At 36.7% G+C, this 17144-nt stretch overlaps 2 protein-coding genes across 7 annotated transcripts in view; both read left to right on the forward strand.

The window, feature by feature from the left end:
• The window catches only part of LOC128263064 (putative neural-cadherin 2), a 119247-nt gene that overhangs the window by 81495 nt on the left and 20608 nt on the right, over positions 1-17144 (forward strand). For 4 of the 6 annotated variants that reach the window (XM_052997727.1, XM_052997730.1, XM_052997726.1 and 1 more), the window contains exons 2-5: positions 1298-1761; positions 8688-8831; positions 13467-13582; positions 15205-15369. In XM_052997727.1, the coding sequence (XP_052853687.1) occupies positions 1710-1761; positions 8688-8831; positions 13467-13582; positions 15205-15369 (477 nt within the window). In that variant the 5' untranslated portion in view covers positions 1298-1709. Of the gene's footprint in view, positions 1-1297; positions 1762-8687; positions 8832-13466; positions 13583-15204; positions 15370-17144 lie in introns of those variants that run through there. The other 2 variants (XM_052997725.1, XM_052997731.1) reach the window with 2 other exon arrangements.
• Positions 11752-12398, forward strand: LOC128263066 (akirin). The gene has a single exon (XM_052997737.1). The coding sequence runs from the start codon at positions 11866-11868 to the stop codon at positions 12316-12318; it is 453 nt and encodes a 150-aa protein (XP_052853697.1). The 5' UTR covers positions 11752-11865; the 3' UTR covers positions 12319-12398.

Below are 17144 nucleotides of genomic sequence, written 5' to 3' on the forward strand. Positions count from 1 at the left end.
GCTTACGGGTTTATGACAAAACCACCAATAACCCATCAAAGTCCAAACAGGCCATTTGGATGCGGTACTCAGCGCCAGGGCGAAGCAATTGAGTCACTAATTACTTTGCCTTGGCTTTAATCGTTTCGGCAACGCAAAAGAGCGCGCTTCTCCGCCAGCCAACAGCCAACAGCCAACTGTCCATTAAAAGTCTCTTCCCAAGTGGTCCAACTTGTTAAAGTACATTTGGAGGGGGCGGGTAGCGGAATGCGGAATGCGGAAGAAGAAGTGCCTCGCATTACCCCTTGTAGCATAAACAATTAAATGTGTAGGAGCCTTGTAAACGCCTCCGGATAAAGGTCAAGGCTGTGGCTAGGACTAAAAAGCTCCTTGGGCGAATTCGGCAGCTTTAGCTGCGTTAATTGGCCCGCCTTGGATGGCCCTTTGTTTGGTCTTGGCCCAAGTTATCTAATGGCCAACTGTTTGGGCAGCGTTTGAGAATTGCCAAGGCAGGTTTGGCAATTCTAATTGCTAAGATTTGGGCGCTACCTTGCCTGGAGCTCGTCCGAAACTAGGACAGAACCTTGGCAACAGACTAGTCTTCTAAATAATAAATCCGTGCAAGTGTGGCAGCACTAAACGTAATGAGCAATTTCCTTTGTGGGGATTTTGCAGTGGGAGCTTGCTGAGTAATTTGTTAAAAACTTCAAGTGGTTAAATACATAATGATTTTGATAACTATTTTGTACCTAAAAAGAAAAATTGTCTATGGTTCCAACAAAAGTTTAATTTAATAATAACTTTCTTAAGAGTCAACTTTGCACAAAGCTGTCAATCATTCATGTCCCAATTTTACAAACTTTCAATTTTAATGCTATCAAGACCATAACTATTATTTAGATAACTCAATTACCAACTCATTCAACCTTGTCAATCACTTAAAGTTAATTTCATATTTTTGGTAAACAAAACTTTATGTTCACCAAACCATATTAAGTACCCACAATAACGACTGAAATTGCTGGAAAAGCTTGCTTAGAGTTTTCGACAATGTCAAAAGCGTTTTATAGCAACGGCTTATGATGGCAACGGGGATAATGGGGAAATTGTGTGTGGGTGCGAGACATTGTTGCTGACATAAATAAACGAACAATTTTAATTATCCTGCCAAGGACAAAATTAAAACAATTTTAATTACCAACGAAAATTCTTCAAAAACTGCGCTTAAAAAAAAAACTCGAATGGATAAACTAAAACTCGTTGAAGGCCGCAAACTGAAAGTTCAATTTGTGTAAAATATTTTGTGTGGCTTTTTCAGCGCTGAGTGCCAAATGTTAGCTTGACTTGTGTACGCGAAAACATTAATGCCAACTACTATGAAAAACGCGCAGCGTTTTGATTTATGTAAACGCCATAAAAGTGCACAGCGAAAATTGCAAAAATACCTCAAAGGCAACAGCGAAAGCAACGACCACCACAGCAACTCATTAAAACTAGTGCAAATCAACAAAGGGGCTGGCACACCAACAAGCTGGAGGATCTGCAGGCTGGAACAGCTAAACTTATCATTTTAATCACTCGCGCAGCGGGAAAATAGCGAAAAGGTGTCGCGCGGTGGAACACCTGGCAGATAATCGACCCAAATTAATTGCTCAACGTTTTCAGCCGCTGAAATAGCTACAAACTGCCATTGAAACTCGCCGCTTCGCCTTGCCTCCGCCTGCGTAGTTATGGTCGATCCGTTAAAAATCTTTTGGGTTCTGACAAATAGCACCTATTTGGGTAAGTGTGTTCGGCCATTTGTATAGCCTGTACACTGTGTGTAGCTACTTATAGTGTGAGTGCATATGATTATTTACTCGTGCGTCCCACCATTGTTATGCTTATGTAAATGGTCCTGTGAAAATTTCATGAAGTGTAATTTGTTGGGGAGCCGAGCAGAATGGAGGAGGTGGGCTCAGGGAATCAGAGTCCGCACATGTGTACGTGAGGGATCCTGCCAAACGATACCTTGGGGCTGTGGCTGCTCCTCACTTTAAATATGCATTCAAATCTCCCGGTGCTTCCTAGCGTAATTTTCTTAGTTGATTTCCTCGTGCCGCAATGAAGACGGTAGCCATGGCTATAAATAAAAAATAAATGTTTTCTTCCAAGAAAACTTAAATGCTTATATAGCAATTTAAAAAAGATAAGACCATAACAACAGCAAATAAAGTTTGCCTTCTTTTGGGGCTATAGCAAACTTACCTATAAGGTTAATTAACAATAATTTTTACATTGATTAATAAACAATAATTTTTACATTGAAAATATATTCTTACAATAAATATTAATGAATATACTACATATATTTTCAACACTGTTTCTCATTCATTGCATAGTTAAATTTAAGAAATTTAAATAGATGTTTTCTTTTACCCAAAATATAATATATACCCTTACAAAAAAATGTAATAATCAGCCAGCCAACTTTGCAAGTTCCCAGACTAGATCGAAACTTTAAATTAATTTCTAATTAGGATGACTTTAAATATTAAAACCACTGCCATGACATCGCACACATGACGTATACGAAACATGGCCGAACTGATAAAGTGCAATTTCGATGCGGACCAGCATTTTAATTGCGGCTTTTGGTCTTGCGCCGTCCTTAACCCTGTCATCACAGCCCGAAAAGCAGTCACCATGGCGGATGTAGGTCGTAATTAACACGCCAGTGGACCGTCGTGTTGGTTAATGAACAGCAGCGGCGTTAAGAGGGATGAAAACGAGGACCATAAGCAAGCTCCACCGTACCTTGTCTTCCAGCCCGACAACTCATTATGACTGACAAAATATTTGTCAACTCATCAGCGCAGTGGCGAGGGCACCAGAATTGCGCCATATTTTTTTATATCGGTACACCATACTTTCGGCCAGTTTTTTTTTTTACTGATTATTTTGTTTTGCTGTTTGACGCTTTGTTTGTCACTGGCCGCCGCGCACACTTTTTAATTAGTCCCTGGCTGAAAGGAAACTTCCAGGAATTTTAATGCGCCTCGGAATGTACGGTGTGAAAAAAACCCTCTTCTAAACATTTCATAAGTTTAATTAACAATTTTTATGTTGGCTAACTCGCACAAAAGCCAGGGGGTGAGTGCGGCGGATAAAGCTGAAGTGCAGGTCACTTCCGGCATCGGATGTCGGTAACGATCATCATCATTGGGCAGGCTAATGAATACAAATATTTCGCGCTCTTGGACCCGGTTTTAATTGAAATTTCGGCCCAACAAAGAGGCCCATGCAAAAGGCCCCGAAAAAATTCGCGTTGGCCATCATCAAAGTTAATGAGCTGCACGTTACTGGATACAAAAAAAAAATGGGAATTGAATACGCGGCCAAGTGGGTCCAAAGGGTATTATTTGGATTTCGTGGGGTTCAACGAGTTCATTAAACGGATTTAATTGTACTTTTCTTTCGGCGGTGATGAGCATGAGCAAAATGTTTTTTCCAGGGAGATTTGTTTTTTGCCTAATCAGCAAGGACTTAAACAAAAAGTTAGTTTTAAGTTCAAAAGCTACCTAAAAAATAAAAATTTAAAATGTGTATTTTACCAGTGTGAGATATAAATCAATACTATTTATATTATAATATTAAGTGTAAATGTTACAGTATAGTTTTTCCTAGTTAATATACTATTTATTATTTATGCTAATTACTGAATAAACATTATTATTAATAGTACATTTATATCGAGTGTCAAGTGTCAAACGCAGTTGTGTGCAGGATCAAAGTTAACACACCGCAGCGATAAATTAATGAGAAAACTAATTAAAAAACTCCCATGCGCACACACTTTCCCCCAATTATTTATGTCAGAAGTCAAATGCGAATGCTTTAACTCACAAATCCAGCCAAACAAAGCAGCACCCATGGCTTTTGCATACATCAACATAATGGGCGTGTAAAAACTGTCAGACAGTTTGAACTTTTGCCACATGACATATCACGCATACGCAGTGTTAACATCCTTCCTCTTCCGCTCGCTAACACGTGGCGCATTAAACTAATAATAACTTTTACACGCACAATTGGGTGGTATTTCCGCCCCGCCCTTTACCCATCGATCTCCGTCAATATTTGTTTTACTAAGGATAGCCACAAACTTTTTTGCATATTACACAGAAAACTAAAAGCGAAAACTTAATCCAAAATACATGAGTAAACACAACATGAGATTATCATAAAGTTACTGAAAATTTATTACGCATTGTTTTGCGCTGTTTTTAATGTGTGAACTGAGCCCCGTTAAACGCCTTGAGGATTAAAATATTGCCACAAATACACTATGGATATATATTCATTGGCATTCAGCTTACATACATTTTTGGTTTGGTTTATTTATCTGTTTGTTTGCTTTGTTGTCAACCGCTTTGTCCTAAAAACTAATTAGCAAATTAAAACTTGTAATTTATTTATTTGCGGGATAAGTTTTGAAGGCATTTATTTGACTAGATTTTCCGGCAACCAATACATGTAATTGGGCATTATACCGCCCGAGGTGACTAATAAGACAAATTTGGTTTTCTTTGTAAGCAAATACTCTTTGAAGTTTGTGGCTGAAACTTAATGAGTTAAGTCAACAAAATTGTCGAAGAGTTATGAAAGTTATGTGACTTTATTGAAACGCACTTCATTTTTTGATAGCCAAATTATAACTGAAACCAAATTTTGTTTGTATATTTAAAAATGCATTTATTAAAAAAACTAAATAATGTTGTTTTCGTTTTCAACAAAGTTAAGTCAACCAAAATAAAGCACAATCACATTTGGCTTCATATGTATAACAGAAAACTTAATCTAACAAAAAGCGAATATGAAATATGAAAGCCGGGCAGCTGGGTCCGAAAATGCCACCCCAAAATTGGGATAATCTAGATCCAGTGACAGCAAAGACAGATCCGTAAAAACCTCGCAGCTTCCAGTTGTCAAAGGAAAAGGTCCCACAGTTTTTCCCCTTCCATCCTGTCAGTTTTAATGTGATGCGCTTTGTTGCCTTTTGGAAAATGTAGCTTCCCTTTTTTTTGCTCTACAAAAACTACTTTGACTATCTTTGGCTTTGCGAGCGCGTGTGTATCTGTGTTTGCCATGGCTGATTTGAACAGCACTGACATTTGACGCCACTTTGCACACATTTCTCCCTTTTCCCTCTCCGCATTTTATTTATTTTGCTTTACTGAACACAAAAAAGAAAAGGGGAAAAAATAGGAACAACAAAAACGAATTCTAAAGCAGCATATAAAATAGAGAAATGTTTACGGGGGGTGTAAAAAAGAAGGAAAAAAAAGTAGTGCCAGCTGCCAGTCATTCATGGACTGACATATGGCTCACCAGCAGGTGGGAGGCGGCGGTGGCGGCTCGGCAGGGGGCGTGGCTGGGCTTGTTAGTGTGCCAGTTATGCGGCCATAAATAGCTGACGGCTGCTCACCTGCCACTGCCTTCGGGCCACGCCCCCCGCCTCCAACTGGCACGTTAATAGTTTAAAGTGAGCCCTTTTGACTGCCGCTCTGCCGAGAGTAGGAAAATGGGGGAAGGGAAATGTTGGGAAAAGCGGAAAAGCGAGAGCGTGCTGGCTGGCTGATGACTCGGGTGCAGTTCACTTTGCCGCTCAATTTAACTCCAACAAAAAGGCAGTCACTTTAACCAAACAGCAAGCACAGCTCTTCTACAGTGTAAAACAAGGGGTTAAAGAAATATGAAAATGTACACAGAAGGGTATTTTTTTGTATGAGAGATTTGTTTTATAATCTGTATTTTATTTGATAAAGTCTTTATATTTTCTGAATTTAATGCTTATTACGTTTAAGACCTGATTTAGTCGATATATTTATCAATTCAACATTTATTTATCAATTCAACATTTATCTATTATTTTATAATTTAAATGTAGTTTTAGACTTATATATATTTGAAATTGAATAATATAATTTTCTTGGTTGGATTTAAAATTTAATATTTAAACTGCAAAGAATATTATAATCATTTATTAACATCTCTTCTTGTGTATTTGACCATTTATGTTTAATTTGATTAAAATTACTAACAATAACATACATTTTGTTCACATACCATTAAGCATGTTAAACGAACATATTTTCTTTGTAAATTTGATTTTCCGCAATCTGACTTTCTGTGTTGTTTACCCTTGCCTTCAGTCAGTATTACACAGTCCATTCGATGCCAAAGCTTTCCGTTTACCTGCCCATAATGCCAGAGTGCCAAAAAATTAAGTCAAGATAGCTGAGAGCGAGAGGAAAAAACACAGCAAAATGCAATTTCAACTGCCAGCGATGTTTGCTTTGCCTTGCTTGTGTGTGTATTTGTGTTTATTCAGTATATTGTAGCTACACACATTTGTAAAGGTCCTTGGAGTTTTCTTCTTAAACGCTTTCTACTCGACTCGCCTCACCTTCTTTTTGGGGGTCTTATTTATACGAGCTTTTCGCTTGAGCTGATGAATCCAAAAAAACGAATGTGTGTACATTTACTTTGCTCATTTCTCATTTTCTTTCATTTTCTTGGCCAAAAGAAGGACCATATCATGTGCTAGACTTACCTGAGAGCTAAATACAGCAAGGAGCTAACTTCTAAATTAGATTCTATTTGTCTAACCCCTTACTTGAGTATGAAAGGCCTGAATTCTATCACTTTTCAATGAATAGAATTTTCAAGTTTGACTTCAGCTTTCAAACGAATGAATTTTGTGTGTGAGTAAAGATTACTGAGAGGCCATGTCATAAACACATTTTGCCAAAATAGATTTGGAGCACATTTATTTTCTTCTGTCCAATATTTAATTAAATTCTGGAACTTTTCCCTGCCCTAAACATTTGACAAATTAACTTACAAACAAAGCAAGCCGAGCTGTAATAGATTAAACAGTCTACCAAATTTGGCAAAGTTTGCCCAACACTACCAAAAATTGTTTTCAGAATTTAAGTAATTTGCCAAATGTCTGCGAAAATAACAGCCCTAAAAATAGGGTAAACAGTAAAGAACCTTTGCATTTAGTGTATATAAAGAACAAATAAACTGCATTTTTATAAAATACCGCAGACATATTTTTCTTGGCCACATTGCGACAACTTTAAAGCTGCTTTAAAAACGATTATGGTATATGAGTGCATTTAAAAGCATGCACTTCCAGACGAAAGTATTGCCCCAGCAATTGTCGTCTTTTCAATATTACGTATGCGCAACGAGCGCCTGCTGGCCAAATTAATTCTTCCTTTCCCACACTGCAGCTCTGCTCTTTTATGATGTGTGACTGGCGGACTCGGTTACTTTGCACTGGTTGTTAAGGAAAATATACATTTTATCGTACTTATATTTTCGCCCAAGCTGTGCAATCTTTTTGTGCTTTTTGTGAAAACAGATTATTGCTTTCGTCATGTGGGAACTGATACAAAAGCAAGGCTAAGGACCTTTTGAAGTCATTCCCAGGCTTTTTTGGGAAAATTGAACGCTTAAAACACTTTGTTAGTTACGTTGACAAAATAATTTTATTGAAAATGTTCCGGCAGTTATATAAAATGGTACTTAATTATTTAGGGAAAACTTAATAGCCTAAGAGCATTACTATTTAATGCCCCGATGGAGGAATTTTCATATTTTTTTTTGGAAAACCATTGTCGAGCTTACCGAAGTTTACAAACTCTCTTTGGGGATTGCAAAAATCCACGCTTATTTGTGAAGTGAAATTCCTTCCGTATTTGCTCCGAGCTCCCCTGCTCGAATAAAACTCATTAACGCACGTTCCCGTTTCGAAAACTAAACTACACAACTATCCAGAAAGTTTTGTTTGGCAAGACATTAGCAGAAAATAAGCAAATAAAGCGAGGAAAACAAACGTCGCTGCAGTTTCCGAAGGGAAGGGCGGAAAACCTTTAATTCGCTGTGCACTTTGTGAGAACTTATTTTGCTCTCGACTCCAAGAGAAGGACACAAACTTTTCGCTTTGAGTAGTTGTTTTGTGATTTCTGTTGGCTTTAGTTGCGTTGCATGCTCCTATAGCTGGTTCTATTTGGGTGAAGACTTTGTCAGGCCTAGCAGGGGCCTTGTTCACAATTTACTTAACAGGATGCAAAAATTCGGCAGTCAAGAATTCTTACACCCAAAGAATAGGTTAACGTGAATTCTAAGCAAGACTACAAAATATTATGGTTAGATACAGAACAACAGTATAGAATTTTTACACCTAAAGAATAGGTTAACGTGAATTCTAAGCAAGACTACAAAATATTATGGTAAGATACAGAACAACAGTATAGAATAAAATGAATCTATGTATCTGTAATTGATATAAAATTAGGAACATATTTGGTAAATTTTAAGTATGTTTTGAATAAAATTTATTAAAATAGTTTGTAAATATCGAATTTATATTAAATAAATAAATAAATCTTAAATCTTAATATTTTTTCCGTGTATAGTAAAGTGGGGGATATGTGCGGCATATTTCCCTCTTTTATGCCTGCCACGTTTTGAACATAAACCGACAAGTTTACGACTTCCTCGACCGCAAAGGAGGCACGCGCGCAATTGTCAATCAATAAATATGCTATAATTAATGCTGGTTATTGGCATTTCATACACTAACAGCATGCAACCAAGCAATCTATTTATATAGTATCTATATCATGGCTTGCCTTCTTTTTTCTCATTTGCAGTTACAAAATTTGTACGCATTGGTATTGCCGACAAAAACGATTCGCCGCCATATTTCGATAGATTTCTGTACGAGACTGAAATCGATGAGAATGCCGACTTGCAGAGCACAGTCCTCACTGTCAACGCCAAGGATCACAATGAGTGTGAGTAACAATCCAAGTACCAGACATCAGCAATAAACCATCCCTTCATCTAGTTTAATGTGATTTTGCCCTTGCAGAAAATTGGATTTATGCTCGAGCTAGGGATATTTGTACTCAATCGCTCGAGCAAAAGAATATATTTTACATAAATTGCCAATTGATTTAATTAAGTGTGTCTTTAATTGTAATTGTCCAGGGTACGTGCTCATGTCATGGGTAATGATTTGCATTTAAAAGATATAGACAGTTGATTCAGGTGCTGAATTGCTAATGGATGTCTGTGAACCTTATCTAAAGACATATATACACACGTTGTTTCAGCAACTAGAAAGTAATAGGTTACAAGTTAGGCAAAGTACAGAAATTGTAATTTGTTTTTCATGTATTTAAAACAAAATATTTATTAGGCATAAAAAATTTGTAAAATAAAACTTATTACAATAGTTGGATATATTTTTCCCTAACAACCATTATTACTTAAGTAATGATTTTGTTACTTTGTGTTTCCACAGAAATGACATTAATTAAGTTGCTCGGCCAACTGTGAAGCCATTTAAATGCATACGTTCATTAAATGTAATAAAATAAATTAGTCAACAAATTTTTAAATAAGACTTCATGCATTGATAGCTTCATTTTGCCTACTTACGTAAGACAGCAACAACAAAGTCATCGGAAAACAATCAATTGCTTGAGTTTTGGCAATTCATGCGACAGAGACATTTTCAGTCAGTTTAAGCCATGATTTCTACAACTTCCTTCCATAAAGCACAAAAAATTATACGAAAATGTATATATAGGACGTCATAAACATTTAGAAAAAACCAATTTGGCGATTTCCCTCATGGGGCCATACCAAATTTATGCATAAATGTTAAAGCGGCGTTTGAGAATATTTTTCCCTTCCACGCTGCCATAATATACATTTACAACATTTATTTATTTTAATACTTCGCAATGTATGTGGCTGTGTGCAGCCATTGTCAAATATTATTAGGCAACGGGCATGTACCGCAAATATTTACGAAATATTAACAAGTATAGGCTCATTGAAGCATAAGATTCACAGTAGAAGATACAGCTCATAGTCATGCATAAATCCATAAATACAAAGACAAACACAAAGAGCAAGTGAGCATATAATATGCGTATTTGTATATCTGGCTATTGATTCCCATGCGGAAATTATTATTGTTAATAGAGAGGGGAGATTCGATTTGCAGCACGAAAAACATTCAAAACCCCATTGAAGGCGTTTAACAACTTTTCCCAACGAAGTGAGCGCCAAACTTGCGGGTAGAACTTTGTCTCCTCTTGGCTCAATCTACCCACTGGCAACAGCTCGCAAAGGATACCCGAGAATAGTCTGAGTCCTTGTTGTCGCCGACGCGACGACTGCGAAAAAAAGCATTAACCCGAATTGGAAAAAAGCAGAACTGCTCTCACAACAATAACACAGTGGCACAAAAATAAGGTTAACTTAAATAAAAAAAAAATTGAATATAAAAACATATAATAGTTGGAACATGATGAACATGGTAGCGTTCTAAAAACAAATATTATCGAACAAACTGTGTAGAAAGAATCATAGAAATTTAGATTGGTCGAATTGGTCGAATTGGTCGAATCTAATGAAATCCTACAAATTGGTTAATTTCTTAAATTTTATATATTTTAACTAAGGATTTCCTTACACGTTGATTGATTTAAATCAATTGACAGTATTCACTTCCAAATACTTATATATTTTTTTATAAAAAATCATTCTAGATCATTTTAATAAAAATGTAAGTCATCTTAAAATAAAATGCAGTATAGACCAGTGTAATCTCCGTAGAAAAATAAGTATATCGCCGGCAAACGGAAAAATAAATGGGCACACGAAATTTTGAACTGCTTGCCGACGGGAAAGGATTTCACTTCAATGTGTAGGATATGAATTGAAGGCTGCTTCTAACGAAACAGGGTCAGGACAAATCTTTTATGCGATTCCTTGCGTTGCTGTGTTTGTGTCTACTTCGAAATACGAACGGGGCCGTAAAACTTTGTGCCATTGCGTGCCACATCGCGAATTTATGAGCGAAAAGATTATTTATTTGAAAGTGCGCGAGTGGTTGCCATGTGTTGGCCAAATGTTGTCACATTCGAAGCAGTTCGAAGAAGTTTATCCTTAGCCCAATGCAAACGATGCTCATTTATTCTCCAGGCATCCCATAGCTTTAAGAAATCATTTTTAAAGACCCACCTAAGAGGTGCTGAAAAATAAACAAGGACTTTCACAACCTTTCAGTGTGTGCCATAAAAACACTTAGCTAAAGCCCCCAACCTTCAAATAAAAAGCAAAAGAGAGAAGGGAGCACACGAAGACCTAAGATCAAAACCAGGGCAAAAAGCAAGAATGATTTTCCCTCCACTTCTTAAAATGACTTTTCATGCTAAATAAGTACGCAGACAACATGGCAGAGCATCTGAAAGGCAGGGAGGGATACTTTTACTGCCTGGGCTGCTCCCATGTGTGCCTGGGCCTCTGGTGTCTGTATATTAATTTATTATCATTATCAGTGATTTAAAAATGGCGTCATGACATCGTAAATTGTAAACGTCATTGTCAAAGACTGGGGACTACTTAACACGACTCGCCTGAGCTACTCCTAATGTCCCAGTTGTTCTTATTGCCTGTGCTTTCAAAAAATAAAAACAACAACCTAAAAACCAGAAAAGAGTCATTTTATAGGTTTTTTTTTGAGCACTTAAAAAGAAAAAGAATATAAAATAAGTATCGTGAGCGAGGGCTGCTGCAGAAGAACTTGATCGCTGATTACTAAAATAATACTAATAATTGTATGACAGATAATTGTTAGTTAATAATGTTCAAATATTATCAGATGAAATTATATAGTAGGCGAGGTTAGATATGGTAGGACTCATTTTCCTAAAATGTTATCAGATCATATTTTCACATCAAAGTGAACAGACCTCAAATAATATATAAATCATATTTTAACGCATAAAAAAATCTAAAAAGGACACAGACATGAATTGCTTATCCCTGAAGCGTTTCCTAATATTGGAGGACAATTCGACGGATCATTCCCCTGCAAAACGAAGGCGACTTCGTTGTCAAGAACTGAATATAACAAAATTACCCTCTAAAATATGTAAAGATAAGGATCCAAAAATTCCAAGAGATTTTTTGAAAGGTTTACCAGTACTGCTTGATACCGATTCCAGTGATTCGGAAATAGATTCCCGGACATTTAAAGCTAATGCTACAAAGATAGCTGCTCCGGATAATCAAAAACTGTTTAGCTTTGAGCAATTACAATCAATTTTCTGCGGAATGTTGCAGCAATGTGAAAATCGCGTCAAGGAGGAATTTGAATTGGAGTTGACCCAAAAAATGGCGGAACAATATGACATTTTTATCAAGTTCACCCACGATCAAATGCAGCGAGAAGGTGGGCAGAATGCCAGTTATTTGTCATAGCCCAAATTGTTAAATTTTAAGTTACATTTTACGAAAAAGAATTGTGTTTGTTACTTTAATATACATTTATTTTCTTAAAATGAAAAGCTTTTAATCATTAAACATAACTATGATAAGTATGTATGTTATTATAATAACATTCGATTCTTTATAATTCGGATAATATATTATTAGCTACCATTTTTTTTTTAGGCTTCCAGAGACTTTTCGTTCAGCTCTCCAAAAAGTTGCTTAATTGTGCAGAATGCTGTAAGCCCACAAACAGCAAAAGCCAAATGTGGCCAAGTTTTTGCTCCTCAAAACTCCTGCTGGCTGACGTCCTGCTCATCCAGTCCCCTCCCATCTTCAGCTAGTCGAGCAGGTTAAGCGATTTACGCGTCGCTAATTTGCGCTAATGTTTGCTTTACACATTTTCGCATAAATGCACAGACAATGTGGCAACATCAGCCCCCTTGTCCGCACTTTCCCCCACTTTCCCCAGACGTGTGCTGGTTGTCACATGTGAGAGCATTTCCATATTCCGCCAGCAAATACAACACTTTCGCAGGCTGTTTAAACATGAAATAAGTATATTTCTATATATGTCATCTTGTTGTTGATGGCATTCCCTGGAAACATTAGGGTCTTTCCCGTGGGTGCAAAAGGTTTTTTAATTAACTTTGTTATGTTTCCTCGTGCTGTCTGCATTTTTATTTTGTCACTTTGACTTTGTTCATTGTTTTTAAATCTTGAGACATGAGGAAGGAGTCTATTGCTTTTTATTTTGGATATTTAAAGAGCTCAAACACTGAAACTTAGAAAAATTTTATGTAACCAAAGGTGGTTAACAAATTAATAATAAAATATTTTAAGACGACAATCACCGAAAAAAATAACAAATTAAGACTGCTACCATCTGCAAAACAATACCTTTTTGCTTAGTGAATTTTTTACATTCACTTACATTTTTTAATAAAAAGGGAATTGTTAGAATAGGCTTAGGAAATAATAATTCCTCTTTGGAATACTTTTCAACTTTTTTTATTCTTAATAGACTTAAAGTGGATTAATTTTTGTTAATTATACGCTGGGTATATAAACCTACATAATTACCCCCTCTACAAAAAATGTATATTTATTAACGACTTACTCCTATTATCTCTTTGCAGCGACGAATATTCGATACCAGATCACAGGCGGTAACATAGGCAATGCCTTTGCCGTACAGAACACCACCGGTGTCATTTACGTGGCAAGTCCACTCGACTACGAAGCGCGGCCAAGGGTAAGTAGTCAACTGCTCTGGGACTGTCTACAACTGCTGACAGGCTTGTTTTAACCATGTCACTAGATTAAACTGAGAAAAATATAATTATTTGTAACCAAATCTAAGATAGGCCTCAGTACATGTTTGCTAAAATAAAATTTTAATCAACACAAAATATAATTATTATATTAATAAGTTTATTTTTATGCAATGGTTTTTCTGTTGTGGGTCTTAGAACTAACCCACAAAAGAAAGGCAAGATAAATAATTTATTTCATGCCTAATTTATTTCTCCTTGTGTACCCACTTGTCTACAAGTTGATGCACATTTTTCTTGGTCCAATTTTTTTTTTCCCGGTCCCAACTTTGTGTTGCATGCATAATTTATATATTTTTGTGCTTTGGCGAGGAGCAACAAAAAATAGTGGAAATATGTAAAACTATGCAGAACTTTTGGTGGGCTGGCAAAACTTTCGACCAGGCAAGGCGAGGCGTATAAAAAAATTAATCCGAAAAAAGGCAAATTCGCTTACATGCAGAAAGCATTTCCATCTTGGAGAGCTAAGGGCGTGCAAGGGATATATAGACAGCTACAGCTGTCGTTACATTTCCCAATGCGCATTTTGAACATGATTGTTCACGCACCCATCGAGCACTGAGAAAAAATGCTGATTATGAAAATTATGAATGGTTTAAATATAATAACACAACAATTTCCTTAGTTTCTTTTTTTTCTTAAATATGTTTTTTATTATTATATACACCGGCTACTGAATACTACTATTTCTTTAAAATTTTGCTTTCAGGTTTTAGTTATATTTGTTTTATCGAAAAATTAAATTATTGCAGTGTTGTATTGAAACACCGAAATGATAAAATCCGTTTAAGTATGAAAAAGACCACCCAATTAAATACTATTTTTGGCAATTTTTTCTGTGTGCAAGATAAAAATCCCCTACATCCTGCATCGCGTAGTCATCACCTATACGCAACTTGTTTTGCCCTCCCCACAGGACTGGAAATCCGTGTAGCTGTCAATGCCCAGCCATGCAACAAGCACTGGCAGTGCCACAACCAAAACAACAAGCCACAGCAGCCGGAACATGTGTTGCCAATTTCGTATTTGGTTCTACTTTTTTGCAATTTGTTTTGTTCTACCCGTGGAAAAAAGTTTCACTGACCATTCATGCGAATTTGGCTTTTGTTGCTCAAATTGTGAATCGACAGTGGCACCATTTTTTGGCATCAGGCGCATTAAAAACGTTGGGGCAGAATAAATCTCTTTGCTGGTAGCATTGTCAATTTTTTCATATGTGAAAAATTTCCGTTGGAAGTACCCATAAATGTATTTTTAACTTTCAAAACGTTTTTACTGGATTAGGCAAAAAGTTTGTTTGTTACTAACTTTGCTGCATTAGCAGTCCTTCGCGTCAGTTGCAAGGCACTATATATGTACAAATAAATTTACTATTTTATTTAGTTTTACCTGGTTTGACGTGGAGCGGTTGTGTTCAGAATTTGAAAATATCAAAAGTGGCGGGAACTGTACCGTAAAAGATTTTTTTTATTGGTTTACTATTAATGTTTTGTTATGAAAATATTTTAAATTTAATATCATTTAATATCACACTTACTTACAGTACGAACTGCGGCTGGAGGCGACGCGAAATCGCAAAAACAACTACACCACCGTTGTGATCAACGTTCGCGATGTCAACGATAATCCACCCGTATTCGATCGTCAAACATATCGCACACAAATCACTGAGGAAGACGATCGCAATCTGCCCAAGCGCATACTGCAGGTTAGTTTTCCAATCTAAAACTTTGGCCGCCCTTTTTGGGGCACCATTTATCGCCTTATTGGGTTTACAAAATGTAAATATTGATACTTGGTCAACGGCATGAACATCAGAACAAACACGAGCCGAAAACAATATATTCAATACACGTAATTTGCATAAAAAGCCAAAAACTTTGCAATAAAAAAGGGAATGGCAGGCCGAGGGAAAACAACAGGCTTAAAACTCAAGTGGCGAACGGATAGCACACAGAAAGTGACTGGGAAAAATAGGGAAAATGCGGAAAAGTGGGATAAAGTTCAGAGAAAAGTTCTTCACTTGCGTGGAGCAATTCATCCGTAAACCCAAATAAATACTCATTCATTAATAATAACGTGATAGTTGCACAACGGCAGTAAAAAGCGCACACATACGCAAATACATTCATCAACTACAAGCGTAAGTAAACAGGCATGCTCATGTAAGGAAAAAAACGAAAAAATATATATATGCATATTCGTACAAGCGACTTTTATTCATGCCATTATTTACCAACATAAAGGCCAGTGTAGTGAAAGGCAAGTTTATGACCACATCAAAATTTGAATACACTTTAACTGATGCATTAAGCAAAATACCATTTATATGGATACAAACAGCAATTTGGGAAAAAAATAAAATTGACAGAAAAACGCAAGTTTCCATTCAATTAAGATTATTATTAAAAAATCAAGACTTTTTTTGTTAATTTTTTTGAACACAAAATAATATGTAGAGTTTGTATTTCAATGACCAACATATTTTTTATCGTGTTTAAGAATAGACGAAACTGAAATTAAGAGAGGTCCCAAAGTTTCCGTTTATTTAATTTACCATCAATTATTTCGAAGGGCATTTAATTAATGCCCACTATTTTCATTTTTTAACATTAAATACAAATTAAAAATGCACAGCTCAGCGGGCGTACACGCAACCAATAAACAAGAAGCGGCGAAAAAACAAGGCGAATTTTTAATTACACATTTATGGCCGAAGTGCTACCGGAGGAGCATTGTCACGGCGGGTCCCATTATGGGCGATATTTTTATATACGCGTGTATGCCGCATTTGTGGAGATACAAGCTGAATGGAATGCGTTTGCTGGCGCCGACACCTTTGGACGCAAATTGATTTCTGTGCTTGGAAAATGAAATGCAAATATTTTTATATAAAGTGCAGCACTTGCGAGGATTCTATAGGTGGGTGGGTGGTTTTTGGTGGCGAAGGCCTTTAAATTATGGACATTAATGGGCGACCGGGAATGTGTGTATGCTGGGCGAGAGGACAATGGCACGCAGCTTGAAGGCTCGCTTCCGCCCTCCGAAATGGGCGGGGCAATAATAATGGGCACAATGATGGCACGTAGACAACTCTTTTGTCATATCAAATTGTGTTCAACATTTAACGTAAATTGTCGCATTGTGAATGTGCAGCGGGAAGCGGATGGCTGCTGAAAATGGATTTGGGTATGGGTATGAGGATTGGGATGGGTGGCAATGGCAGGCACTTAACACGTGACGATGATTTAATGGACCAAGGACCCAGAGGATATTGCTACAAGTTTGCTTGTAATTGTCATCTGAAACTCGCCTTTCTTTTATTATAATAGAAAATGGGTTGCACACATGCAGGATTCGTGCATAACTGATTTTGTTTCCATAGATACATCTGCGCAGTCCGCAATCCACTTTGTACAGGCAAAAAAGATACAAAGAGAGATGAGATGCAAACTGAACAAGGCAATTATTGTCTTTAATTGA

Source organism: Drosophila gunungcola, unplaced genomic scaffold (assembly GCF_025200985.1).
Source record: "Drosophila gunungcola strain Sukarami unplaced genomic scaffold, Dgunungcola_SK_2 000001F, whole genome shotgun sequence".
Classification (NCBI taxonomy): domain Eukaryota; kingdom Metazoa; phylum Arthropoda; class Insecta; order Diptera; family Drosophilidae; genus Drosophila; species Drosophila gunungcola.

Bases quoted from the DNA above. Each gene is read 5' to 3' on its own strand.
- LOC128263066 (XM_052997737.1), top strand. From the start codon at position 11,866: ATGAATTGCTTATCCCTGAAGCGTTTCCTAATATTGGAGGACAATTCG.